Source organism: Triplophysa dalaica, chromosome 25 (genome assembly GCF_015846415.1).
Source record: "Triplophysa dalaica isolate WHDGS20190420 chromosome 25, ASM1584641v1, whole genome shotgun sequence".
NCBI classification, from domain to species: Eukaryota; Metazoa; Chordata; class Actinopteri; order Cypriniformes; family Nemacheilidae; genus Triplophysa; species Triplophysa dalaica.
This window is the reverse complement of record NC_079566.1, coordinates 10,302,773-10,315,585: the sequence shown is the minus strand read 5'-3', so window position 1 is coordinate 10,315,585 and position 12,813 is coordinate 10,302,773. Positions and strand designations below refer to the sequence as shown.

Genomic DNA, 12,813 nt, shown 5'->3' with positions numbered 1-12,813 from the left:
CATATCTTTGACTTAGTGGAAAATAGCTGTATCAAAGTTCTGTCACTTATCAGATTGTGGTGGACCCCTAACTTTACCTTGTTAGCTTATGTTATTGCAAGCACACCTGCTTCTGAAACCTTTACATTGTGTACACAATTTTTTGATCTGTTAAACAAAAGACAGGCAATTCACAAAACATCGCTAAACTCATTGACACTTGATGACTGTCTAGCCATTAAAACACAACAGAGTACTTTTTTCTCATACTAAAGACACCAAAATGTTACATTTAAGAAGAACGGATAATAATAATATACACTGTGACTTCAACTGTAGAGATATAGAAAACAAGCAAGATGTGACTTTGTTTCTTAACTTTTTCACAGATTCACTGAAAAGTTTTTCACATCTTTAAGAAGTGCAGGAAATAATCTTACATTATTAAATCTCATCACTATGAATGTATTTTTAGTATTACTGTGTGTTTGGTGTTGGATGATAATGACGTTTTTAAAATTGTTCTGAATTTAAGAGAAACATCTAACTATAATAGAAACAATAAAGGGAAAGATATTGTCGGGATCGTGTGGACAAAGATAACCCTAATTTTTGAAAGAAAACAATATTCCTGAGCAATATACAGCAATGACATGTAAAACTCCTAGCTACACTGTATACGTCGATAGTTTGCAGTCGTGTTTGGTGACAGTGGTGCATTAATTGTAGATTTAAAGAGTCAGCTTCAAAGATCTTACATAAATAATAGTTAAAGCCATGCTTCTTTGTCAGCTCACAATTTGTTTGTTCATCCATTGCTTATTTACAATCAATTTACATAAAAGCCGCTCCCTGATAGCTTTTATCTGCCAGACAGATAAATTGTGCCTTCAAGTTCCCTGTTCAAGTTGAGACGACGTGTCCATCGAGACATTGTCTACATTACCCTGATCCTCTCTGTTTCATTATGCTTCGATTGAAAGCAATCTACATTTTATAAATATGAATTATAATTTACAGCAGGCCTTGAAACAGTAAACTATGGGACCCTCATTACATATTCCTGCTACTGTAGAATAAAGTAGGCTCAGCAGTTTTCCCAAGGGGTGTGTAGAAGAAAAATCACCTATCATTAATCACAATTGCGACTCTTAAAGATAGATCGAGATTAATATGTACTTCACTTTTCCCTGAATTATGTAAACAATACACGGTGCTTTTAATTAAGAATAAAAAAGCAACGATAAATTTGATGACATGCCAGCTTCACTGCATCTCATCAGTTTCTATGGAACAACTTGGCAAGCTCCAACATATAGGACGACTCTGTAGTGAGCATGATTTTTAACACTATGACGAAGTCCCTATTGAATGACACTGTGTGTTTGTGTGTTTGTGTGTGTGTGTGCGTGCGTGCGTGCGTGCGTACAGGATATGGCTTTAGGCTTGTGAAGGCCAAGTTTCTACACTAGCCTATATAGTGAAATGTCATGACAACAAACCTGTTATATGTCCCTCACTAGATAAAGGGCTCGAAAATGTATATCTAACACTGTGAGTGTGCTATTATCTCTATTATCTATAATCGCTGCTGACTGAACGTGTCTTTTGTAAACTCGCAGTTCTGCGCATTCAGCTTCTTATCGGAAAACAACTCCTCTGACGGCATCAGATCGTCTATCTCGGTTGAAAAATGCCCCGTGCTTCCCACCGTCGAGGTTTCCTTGGCAACGCTGTAGGTTAACGCGACGCTGTAGGCCGCCTTCTGCGCTTGCGCGTTGCGCCCGCAGCGGCAGAGCCTACGGAACGCGGCGCGGAACTTCTGCGACATGGCGTTGTAGATGAGAGGGTTAATGGCGCTGTTGAGGTAGACACAGGTGCGACAGAAAAGCAGAAACCAGATGTCTAGATAACCCTCCTGCAGGAAAGAGTTGACCACCACCAGTGTGCGGTATGGCATCCATAACACAGCAAACAGAATCACCACCACTGCCAACATCTTTGTGACCTTTTGTAAAGAAAAAAAAGTTTATTAGTGTTATGAAATTTGTAATATGGGTGGATCGGTATTAAAAGAAAAAACAACAAGAATCATTTTAAAGGCACAGAGATCAGTATTTCCATGAAAGCCAATAGAGTTTCCATCATACTCATTACATCCATTAGAAGTTTTAAATGTCCTTCTTTTCTATTCAGTATGGATCGAAGGGTTAGTAAATATGTACGACATTTCGAAACAAAGATCAATTTTTGCAATGCAAATATATCAATCTTAGATGGAGGAAGATGCTGTTGTGTGATCACCTGTCTTCTGGACGCAGCAGTTGTACTTGAGCATCGACTGGAGTTCTTTATGTTGTTCTTTTTCGCTCTGGTGAAGTTGTGGTGCCCATTTTTGTCCTCTTTGAGGTCGGACGGTAGCGGGTTAAGAAACAAAATTCTCGCAATGAGACCATACAAAACAGTGGCAAGAGTGAGTGGCAGAACAAAGAAGATGCCAAAATCGAAAAAATATATCGGTAGGTAAAGATTTCTGGACACTTTGTAGGCGCACGTTACTATAGTCACATCCTTGTAGACCACCTGTTGGATGTCGGACAGGTAAAACCACATTACGCAGTAAAGCGACGTGAACACCCAAACTCCTATAATAATTTTCTTTGCCCTGGAGAGGGTACATAAAAACTGCGCTTTGATCGGGTGACATATGGCTATGTATCGCTCTATGGTGAACGCCGTTATGGAACACGACGATGCGTTAATTCCGAGATATTGAAAATATGTAATGCACAGGCATCCCGGGTGCCCAAAAATCCACGTACCGAATAAACTGTCCGCTATGCTCGGTAGCCCCGCTGCGATCAGAACCATCAGGTCTGCGACCGCCAAACTCACGAGATAACCATTGGTGGGGGTCCGCATGTGCTTGGTTGTGAGGACCACCAGGATGACCATCACGTTTCCAACTATGCCAAGCGCGCATATTAGGAACACTATCAGGGCGCTGATCACCTTGTATTCGACGCTGTGGTCAGTCCAGGTTTCCAAAGTCTCATTGGATACGGTGAAGTTCTCCATTCTCAAAAGGTCTCCAAAGTTCTTGAAAGATCACAGTTAAAAAAATTGAATTTCCGTTAAGTTACATTATTATATTCAGTTCGTTCCACCAAGCTCCTTGATCACAACTTCACACGCTTGGTTTCTCTGTTGGGTTCCCGTTCTATCCCCCGCAGGTGTCTTAGTTTTTGTTCAGCGACTCAAAACTAATTCAAATTCATTTTAAGTGTTACATTCTATCGCATAATCAACAGGATCCAGTATTGTTTGTGCTTTAGCTTTTAGAAAATAACACTGAAGACAAATGTGCGCTCTGCTCTTGCTGTAGTTCAGGTGATGGATCTGCGCTTTGATGGATAGCGCCCCGGTGCTGAATTTTGTCACTTATTTGGCTGCGTGATCAATTGCGCAAAAGGGGCGTTTTACGCATGGGGACCGTCACAACAATTCACACAAATCGAAGCTGGCATGGTCCTTCGAGCCGTGTAAATTTCGTTAATTCGCCTCGGTTCAATTTTATGCATTGCTTTAAGGTTTTATTTATGTCGTGCCATGAAATTGCGACACGGTTTGATGTAAGAAAGTGCGCAGCCTGAACAGATCGATTAAACTCATTCCTTCGATGGAAATCGGATCGATTGCTATATGCTTGTCTTGTCGTGTAACTCTGTTACTTGATTTCATTTTTCTGCAGTTTTTCCATAGCTTTGGAAGAATGAAATACATTTTTAAGTAATTAGTTTTAATTTATCGTGGGCTTTATATTAAATATTTATTTTATAAAAGCTTGATAAACTTCTGATTTTTAATCAGCTTTAAATTATGACTATTCAGAAAGTATTGATGTATCCATAAAAAGAAAACGATAAATGTAAATGATTACGTTTATCTAGGATTGTAAAAACGTTTTGATTAAAGGTTATGAACATTATATGCATTATTTCTGTCAGAACACAGTTTTCAGATTGTTCAATTCAGGTTCCTTTTTAATCAGTAAATGCACATTTTCTTGGCTATGGATATCAATGCAGTATATAAAGTGGCTTGACCTATGGGCTAATGATCTGACTCAGACCGGAACTGTTTCCAGGTGACACATGAATAGAATTGATAATGTGATTTTCTTCCAGCCAATCTGTCTCTGTCTTCATTTTGGCACATGTAATTTGAACACATCACTTCCCTGAATTGTGCACCAGCCATGGGCAAAAATAATAGGCATATCACATTTGTCAAGGAAATGATCAATTTGGTTGTTGTGCATAAGGTTCTTCTATTTACTTTCCACATTGTCTGAAACAAATGTATTCCTTTGATGTCATCTCAGGAAACAAATAGTTAAATGAAAAACAAGCACATTATCTTATGTAATGTATCGTGATGTGTCTGCCTGTGACAGCTCTTTTATTTATTCATTTTTTATGGTTTATTTTTTACTCAGTAACATTTGGCCTCTATTTTATTGTTTTTTTATTTCTTTGTAAGAGTAATTGACTCATGTGGGATGGCACAGTTGCTCCATTATAAACATGAGATGCGCTCTCCTCCTCACCAACTGTGGTTATGGCACACGGACAGCTCACAGAATAGCCCTTATCATTCCAAACCACTTCAGCGTTTATTTAGAGGTCTGTTGCCAAGGGAAACGGAGAGAATTGTTCACAGCCCAATTAGCTGGTGGCGTGGCATCACCGGGGCAATGTCATGATTATGACTAAAGTGAATGATCCGGGTTCAGAGATCTTGCACTTAAAACACCCTGAGATGCATGATATTTAAAAATGTATCTTCTGTTGTAGACAGACAAATGCTATATTTCGTAACACCATATCCCGTTTGAATATGATGTTTAGTGTGTGGCACAGCAGCACAGTACGTTGCAACTGAGAAATGTGGCGCTTTGCTGCCACCTTGTGGCATACAGAAGAACAGCTCTTGATGAGATAAAGAAATAGGCTAGAGTTCATTTGCTTTTTTTTATTCCAATTAATATCAATGAAACTGCAATTACGTGGTAATTGTGACTTAATTGTGACTTGAAGTAATAATGACTTAAAACAAAATAAAAACGTAACACAATAAGGAACATGATTTATGAAAATTGGTTGAAACAGAGTTCTGTTTTTGCAAATTAACTCTTCAATTTTTTTCACCCCCCAAAATAATTGACCCTCACTCTTTTGAGTACCATTATTAAAAGTCAACACGACAGCATTTTTAATATGAAAAATAACTTACTTTATTTGAGTTAAGCTAAAGCATGTACATCTGGGATGGGTGAGTAAATTATGTCAGAATTTTTTTATTTATTTTATTATTCCTTAAAGTATGTTTAGCATCTTATGTTCCATTACCGTAACACAACTTTGCCTGTATTTTGCACTCTTATTCTGCACCCCAACTTCAAAAATAGATTTGTTGTAGACAATAACTAATTACCAAATATAACAGCAACTGTTTTATTTCCATGCTGGTGTTTAATGTTCCAGAACTTTTATCTGTTCTGCGTAATATTTCATTAGAAATATTTATTGTTGCTGTCATGAAAAATAACCATTTAACAATAAATCGAGTAAAGGGAATTACTGAAATAGAAAGTAGGCTCATCATGCATTATTATTACGATGTTGCATTGCTTTAATTCAGAGGCTATCATCTGGGTTGTAAAACATTTTCCACTCCATGAGTTTTCGCGTTAAAGGCTCTTTAAAGGGTCATTTCCAAGAGAAATAAAAAAAAGCAGAGGCAGTTGCCTCAGTAGTGTCGTTCGACCCAGAGCCAGACATCATCAAACCCTTTTCTTCTCCACGGGAAGCCTTGAGGACTTGTAAAACACAAAAAGAACTTATCTGCAACACGAGTAAACTCATCACACCAAACGAAGCAAGCAAATATTAAAACTTTACTTTCGTGAATCTAAATAATTGAGTTGAAACAAGTCTGACATGATTTTAATGACTATTGTATCAATGTTTTATTATGAACTAGGCAATAAAGGCAGCAACATTATAAAAGATTTTGATCCTCCAGTTCCACTGGTAAAGAATCGTGCTGGAAACGGCAAGGACACATGTTTGGCATAAAATTAGCCTCTTTCGAAGGGTCTGACACATGAATAAAATGACTTTGCCTGACCTTGGTCACAGTTTTTTAAGAAAATACTGTTTAAAATATATACTAAAAAACAGACAAATGTCCCACACCTATAAAATGGTCTTGTGATTCAATCCCAATTGTCCTCCCAGTATACACTTGAGTATAACAGTTGTGTAAGTCTCTTTATTGGTGTATTCATTTTGTGAGTTTTGCTTTATTCAGCAAGAGACCATTAACTTGCCAAGTGCACATTTGTGTTGTACTTGCAAGTCATCGGTCACATTGGGAAAGTAAAAAAAGTTTTTTTTTGCAGTTTACCATGCATTCATTATTTGGTTATTTACCAGAATGTGTCCACTGTTGTTGTACTGTGGATTATGTTGTTATGTTTATTTGTCACATAAAGTACAATGCCTTGTGATGTAAGGATGATTTGCTTCTGCTTAAAGGGACAGTTCACCCAAAACTGAAAATTCTTTAAAGGGGTCATATTGCGCGAAACACGTGTTTTTACGTGTCTTTGGTGTGATATAAGTTGGCCATGCATGTATTAGACACTTAAAATGCAAAAATAAAAGTGTCGGAACAAAAGATGCATTCTTTCTAAAAGCGAATGCTCACCCAGACCTGCCTGAAAGGCCTTGTGTAACCACACCCCCAAAAATCTACATCAGTTCGTGGTATGAGTGACATATTTCAGAGAGGCGGGGCAAAGAAGAGATACAAACATGCACGGTATGTGGAAAAAACAGTGTTTTTGAACCTTAAATCATGTTTACACATTGCATAACATCTGAAACAAACCAAAATATACATTTTAGCCGTGTCATATGATCCCTTTAATCATTCATTTACACTCCTTACAAAACTTTTTGATTTTATTGTGCAGAACACAAATGAAGTCATTCTGAAGAATGTTGGTAACCAAACAATTGAGGAACCCATTGACTTCTATTGTTTGGACAAAAAATTCTCTAAATATCTTCTTTTTTGACCCACAGAAGAGAGAGAGTATACAGGAGAATAAATTATGACAAAAACTTTTTAAAATCATCTTATTGGTTGATCATTACCCTTATTACATGTAACACCTTGTTAGTGTTTTCAAATGAGATAGAACTTAAATACAAAAAGGCCAACCAGACATTTTAAGTTTGTGAATTCTTCAAATAAAAGAATGACACATAAACTGTTTCTACAAACTCCCTTCGTACAAATGTTTTTGCAGAGGCCAAAGGTCGCTTTCGTGTTTGCTTTTGTATTCTGCACAAAGCCGCGTTCAGCAGAAGTCTCAGTTGTCCCAGTCTAACCTCTCCTGTATTTGATGGCTTTTCCTCTCCACAGCTATTCTTAGCTCTCTTCCTATTACAGAAAAGATCCATCAGCAGAAATGCCACATCGTACACCAGCACATAAACAAAATACATAAAACAGAAATAACGTGTCACATCTAACTCTTCCATTAGCTTACGTTTAGGCTAAACAGGATAAACAGGATTGAACTGCAGCTGTTAGATATTTAATTATTTGTCTGGTTTTTGCTTGTTAAAAACTGTCATAATATCATGTTTCATACATCAAAATCTCAAAGACAATGTCGTGTTTCATTTTTTTATTCTGAGCAGGTGGCAAAGCAGCGGAATGTTTTTTTAAAATACATCCTGTCTGTGATGATCAATTGTAAAAATGGTAAAAGGACGTCAGAAACGCTCTGTGATATGCAATCAATGTCATCTACACTGTGTGTAGTGTTTCTGTGTTCGTTCACCCGCTGGTTAACTGTTCTTTGTTTATTATTTTAGCCGGTCCATGAAATATAACGCGATGAGATATGCAGAGTTTGATTTTTTAGAGGGGCTGTCAGTCTGTATTTATATATGCTTCAGACTTCAGCTTGATGCAATGTGAAGCTTATGGCAGAGAGACAAAAACAGAATTTAAGATTTGAACGGGGCAGATTCTCATAAATGTCAATTTTACAGTTTATGCTCCAGTAATATTTCACCCTCAGGAGCATAGCAATGTTTTTTAACCAGCTGATGTCACCAGTCCTGTTTAATTCTGTCGTGTATGTGCTGAGTTTGGCCCAATGAGGGTGGCAAGATGTACTCTAATTATAACCTATGGCCACCTACCCATAGGCTACACTGACTGGAATCATGCCAGTCGACCATGAGGCCAATGTTGCATGTGAGGTCACGTGCAATTTAACAAAAACAGTTTTAACACAATCCCCACTGTTTCTAATTACTTCGATAAGAAAGTTAAAACCCTGCTGTAAATACAAGATTTTTTTGTAATGATTTGGGCCTTTTCCTGTAGGATTTAATGCTATTCTATTGTTTACTGCACACATAACATCCCAATTAACAAAACCCAGTACATTACCTATAGATTTTCAATTTTCACTAAACTAAATCAATATGTAAAGCAACTGGTTAATTACAATAAGTCACACAAGCCATTTTAAGGAAATAAATGGTTTTAAAAAGGGGAACAATTGCCTAAATCGTTATGTAATCGTAATTTCATAGGTTATGACTGACAAGCATGAATTTAATGATGTCTGTTCCTAGGATTCATTTAGGTAACAGCTCGAGCGTGCTATCCGAATACACGCGCGTCATACGCGTCGCACGAGAAGGAGAGCATAAAAGTGTATGATCAGGCTCTGTTTCTCCACTGACACCAGTGAAACCCTCCATCTCTCCTCCCCTCGCCATGCAGTGTCGCTTGACTGAGAGGCGCACGGTGCCTGGAGGAGACCGGAGCGCTGCGCGGGGGTGGAGCAGGACGAGCCTCTCCTTTAATTACCGGATCGAAACCCCGGGAATGCCTTCAAGACGCAGCTTGGAGCAGGTAGGTGATGCTTTCATTTCTGTTTGAGTTTACAGTAACAAACGAAAGGCAGGAAAAGCTCAATTTTTTTCTCGACTATAACCTACTTTGTGGAGAATACAAGAAACCAGCTTTGCGTTTGTGTTCGGTTGCTGTTGCGTATATGCGTATTTACGAGGACTCTGAAACAAACGAAACATTTAAAGTATTGTTAAATAAAGTAAAAGTTCTAATTTGTGTCGTGAAAATGTTTGAAAAACATAGAGAAAGCGTGCAGTTATCCTTCTTTTTACTTAATGTTAATATGCAAATGTTCGCTCAATAATATCGATGACACCGTTGCAAGAGACGTAACTTATTTAATTTTTGTGAGCGTCCGTTTGATTAAATAAATCTGGTAAATTATGTTATTGTGTATGTCGTTTGTTCATTTGTAGCCTGTTTTAATTGTTGTTCTTTACGCTACAGGGTCATGCTATAAGACGAATGATGAAATAAAAGTGTTCAAATGGCCGATCTTAAAGTCCTCTTCTGTGGTCAAGGCGGTGCACGGTCTGATCACAGGGACCTCGAACGGTCCATAAAACAGCAGCAAAGTCATCACTTAGTGTGCACGGATGAAAGGTCTCTTTCCAATGAAGAGTGCTGCCAGGCGTATGTGGAGGAGAATATTAATGAAGCCAATAGGCTTTCAGAACCATGGACAGCGACTCTGCCAAACGGGCGACTTCACAAACTCAATGAATGGGGATTAGATGAAGAAGTTCACGTATGTTACGACACAGAATACGAAACAGCTTTTACCGGTTTGACTGACCACACCGAACAAAAAGATGTCCAATTGTTAGCTGAGGAAACCAACTATGACTGTTGGAGTTCACCCAGAGATCCCCAAGACGGCGCCCCAGAATGTTCCCTCTTGTCCGTTGATGATTTCATGGTGGATTCATCAGAAAAGTCTGTGGATTATGGATTTATAGGTGCTGTTACCTTTTTGGTCACTGGAATATCATTGGTTGTCATCTCTTACACTGTCCCACGTGATGTCAAAGTGAACCCCGACAGCGTGTCTGCCCGGGAGATGGAACGGTTGGAGAGAGAGAACGCCCGAGTGGGTGCCCACTTGGATAGGTGTGTGATTGCGGGACTCTGCCTCCTCACCCTCGGAGGCGTGGTACTGTCAACCTTGCTTATGATTTCCATGTATAAAGGCGAGATGATCCGAAGACAAGCATTTGCATACTCCAAGCATCAAGCCAGACTGTATGGCTCGATGAATTTTAGAGCCGGAGGAAGTCCGACCGTTGCTCCTTCTCTTTTGTCCCTTGACGAAGATGAAGTTCCTGTTGAAGTCTTGAGTTGAAAAAAGCTTGGATTTGAAAACATATTCATATTGATTCATATTGAACATAAACAGTGTGTTATACTGCATAAATGTTTTATCCGGTCAGGTTACAGATAAACAGATCGACTACAAAAAAGCATGTAAATATTTATGTGACTGAATGACTTTTTTGGGTCAAATATTGGAAAGTCATTTTGATGGGGCAGATCAGCTAGAAGTTGTACACTAAAGTAACAGATACATATAGACACTTTAAGCAGTTCTTTGACAGAAAACTAAATGTTAAGTGTAGGAAAAAATAACGGGACAAGAAACATGGAGCTTGACTCATTCTCATAATGTGCTTGTGTAAATGTGAAGATTTTTCCGAAGCATATGTTCTTGTAAATATACAGCATGCTTTACAAGAGCAGTTGTGTAAGTCTCTTTATTGGTGTGATCATTTTCTTTTGGTGTGAGTTTTGCTTTATTCAGCAAGAGGGACATCATGGGACATACCACTTACTTGCCAAGTGCACATTTGTGTTGTACTTTCAAGTCATTTGTCACATTGGGAAAGTAAAAACTGTTTTTTTTTTGGCAGTTTACGTCTGTAACAACTGAGCAAATCACTATATATGCCTGTTTTCCATTAGGAGGGACCGAGATTTAGGCCAACTGAACATCTACTATTGCATTCACATGTACATCAAAACTACAAACATAAACTGATGTCAGTGAATGCACATCAGGGAGGTCTGAGTTAATTTTTTTTAAGCTTAGATTATTTAGAGACTATCTGTGATTGTAATTCATGTGGGACATAGGAAATGTGTGAACAGATGTGTCTCTCTCTCTATATATATATTTCTACCCCTCTTTGTTTCTCCACTTCTTATCAACACGCTGTGTACTAAAGGAGCCTCATGGGAAATTACTACTCTGTTTCTTTTTCCCAAAAGCAAATAACCTCATTAGAGTTACACATCAGAACGTGTAATGACCCAAAAGAACAACATTCCACTTTGCAGACTGCAGAAAATGTACAAAACATTTCTTCAAATGTATTTAGGATACGCTTTGTTTAGAATAAAAAATCTTTAATTTTTAAACCCTGTGTTATTTTAAACCTGTGTGACTGTCCTCTTTAGTAGACAAAAGAAGATATTTTGAAAAACGTTGGCAACCAAACAACATTTCCACTGTATGGACACAAAACCACTTTTTTATATTTCTCAAAATATCGTCTCTAGTGTTCAACAGAAGAAAGAGCCGTATATCGAACGGCATGAGGGTTAAATAAATGATGACAGAATTTTCTTTTTTGTGAACTATCCTTTAAAAAAGTTGTTTTGAATCTTTGATGTTTTCAATAGGATTTTGTATTTTTGTCGATTACGCATTTTCTCAGTTTTTCCTTTTTTTACTCTCTCTTACTGCAGTCTAGAAAAAACAAATGAGATGTGAGAGAGATAGAGATTTTTTCCAACAGTCCCTTTGGAGGTCACAGTAAAAAATGTGCTCATGAGGCTTTGAACAAGCAATAGCCTGATTTGGTGCTTCTGCTGAGAAGTGCGTTTCAAGGCAGTCTCCATGTGAGAAACGCTTACCGAGGGCCGGATCAGATTATCCTGCTCTGTATACCAGCACTGCAGTTCCAATACACCAAAGATTCCTGACACCAGCGTTCCTTCTCGTTCCCATTCTGTGCTACAGCACCAACATGAGCGTTTCATCCGTGTCTGTTTACATAAGAACAATTGCTTACTGGTTTCTTTTGACGTTTCAGTAAATGCTTGTAGAAAATTCAGCACTTAAAGCTGCAGGTTACAAACATCGCCCAAGGTTCTAATAAAGCTTAATGGTTCACAGTGAAAGGAGTGTTGTAAAAATGTGTAATTATGCCAGCGATGGGGGAAAGATGGTGGGGGAGGGAGTGGAGGTGGTTGAGGAATATTCTCATATATTTTTAGAGGTTGCACAGCAGCGCAGATAGTTATTAATGACATGTTAACAACTGAAATGTTCATAACTTTAATTCGCACATATGCCATCTATTTCACAAAAAGAAACAAATTTGAAAGTGTTTCTCTCTCTCGTTCTCTCTCTCTCACCAGCACTCAGTATATTAGCTTGATCACTTAGGGCCACCGGCATCAGGAAATGGGGCTAAATTGATTAAGAGGTCAGCAAGGGTGAGAGAGTGGGCGTGGCCTTCATCTCAAGGGAGAACGATATGCTCATCGCGTGGAGATAAATGTACAACATAAAGTGCTTCTGTCGCAATACATCTTAACATGTCATCTCTCTCTGTTCTTTAGGCAAAGCAGTAAACAGAGATAAAGTTGTGAGTGATGTCATGCAGTGAGCTGTCTGCCACCTCATTCCTGTTGTATTTATTCAGAAAGGAAGTCTGTTTAATGGCCTGCTCAACAAGATGATTCTTGTTACCTAGAGTTTGTTGCGTAGCAACAATAATCAAAAAAAATCTATACAAAAAGTCAAGCAAGGAATGGCCA

At 38.3% G+C, this 12,813-nt stretch overlaps 2 protein-coding genes across 3 annotated transcripts; one reads left to right on the top strand and one right to left on the bottom strand.

The window, feature by feature from the left end:
• Positions 1–3,240, bottom strand: trhrb (thyrotropin-releasing hormone receptor b). The gene is made up of 2 exons (XM_056742189.1): positions 2,284–3,240; positions 1–1,987 (listed from the first exon to the last, which is right to left on the bottom strand). Exons 1-2 carry the CDS (start codon positions 3,055–3,057, stop codon positions 1,559–1,561), a joined length of 1,203 nt encoding a protein of 400 aa, XP_056598167.1. The 5' UTR covers positions 3,058–3,240; the 3' UTR covers positions 1–1,558.
• Positions 1,794–10,946, top strand: LOC130416088 (transmembrane protein 74). Of its 2 annotated transcripts, none has more exons than XM_056742190.1 (3): positions 1,794–1,930; positions 8,709–8,991; positions 9,439–10,946. In XM_056742190.1, the coding sequence occupies exon 3, from the start codon at positions 9,479–9,481 to the stop codon at positions 10,331–10,333; it is 855 nt and encodes a 284-aa protein (XP_056598168.1). In that variant the 5' UTR covers positions 1,794–1,930; positions 8,709–8,991; positions 9,439–9,478; the 3' UTR covers positions 10,334–10,946. The 2 variants fall into 2 exon arrangements, with proteins under 2 accessions (XP_056598168.1, XP_056598169.1); XM_056742191.1 differs by having other exon boundaries at positions 1,905–1,930; positions 8,860–8,991.
• The last annotated feature ends 1,867 nt before the right edge of the window (positions 10,947–12,813 follow it).

Coding starts and splice junctions, on each gene's coding strand:
- trhrb (XM_056742189.1), bottom strand. CDS start 3,057: ATGGAGAACTTCACCGTATCCAATGAGACTTTGGAAACCTGGACTGAC. Junction 1,988..2,283: donor CTGCTGCGTCCAGAAGACAG/GTGATCACACAA, acceptor TCTTTACAAAAG/GTCACAAAGATGTTGGCAGT.
- LOC130416088 (XM_056742190.1), top strand. CDS start 9,479: ATGGCCGATCTTAAAGTCCTCTTCTGTGGTCAAGGCGGTGCACGGTCT.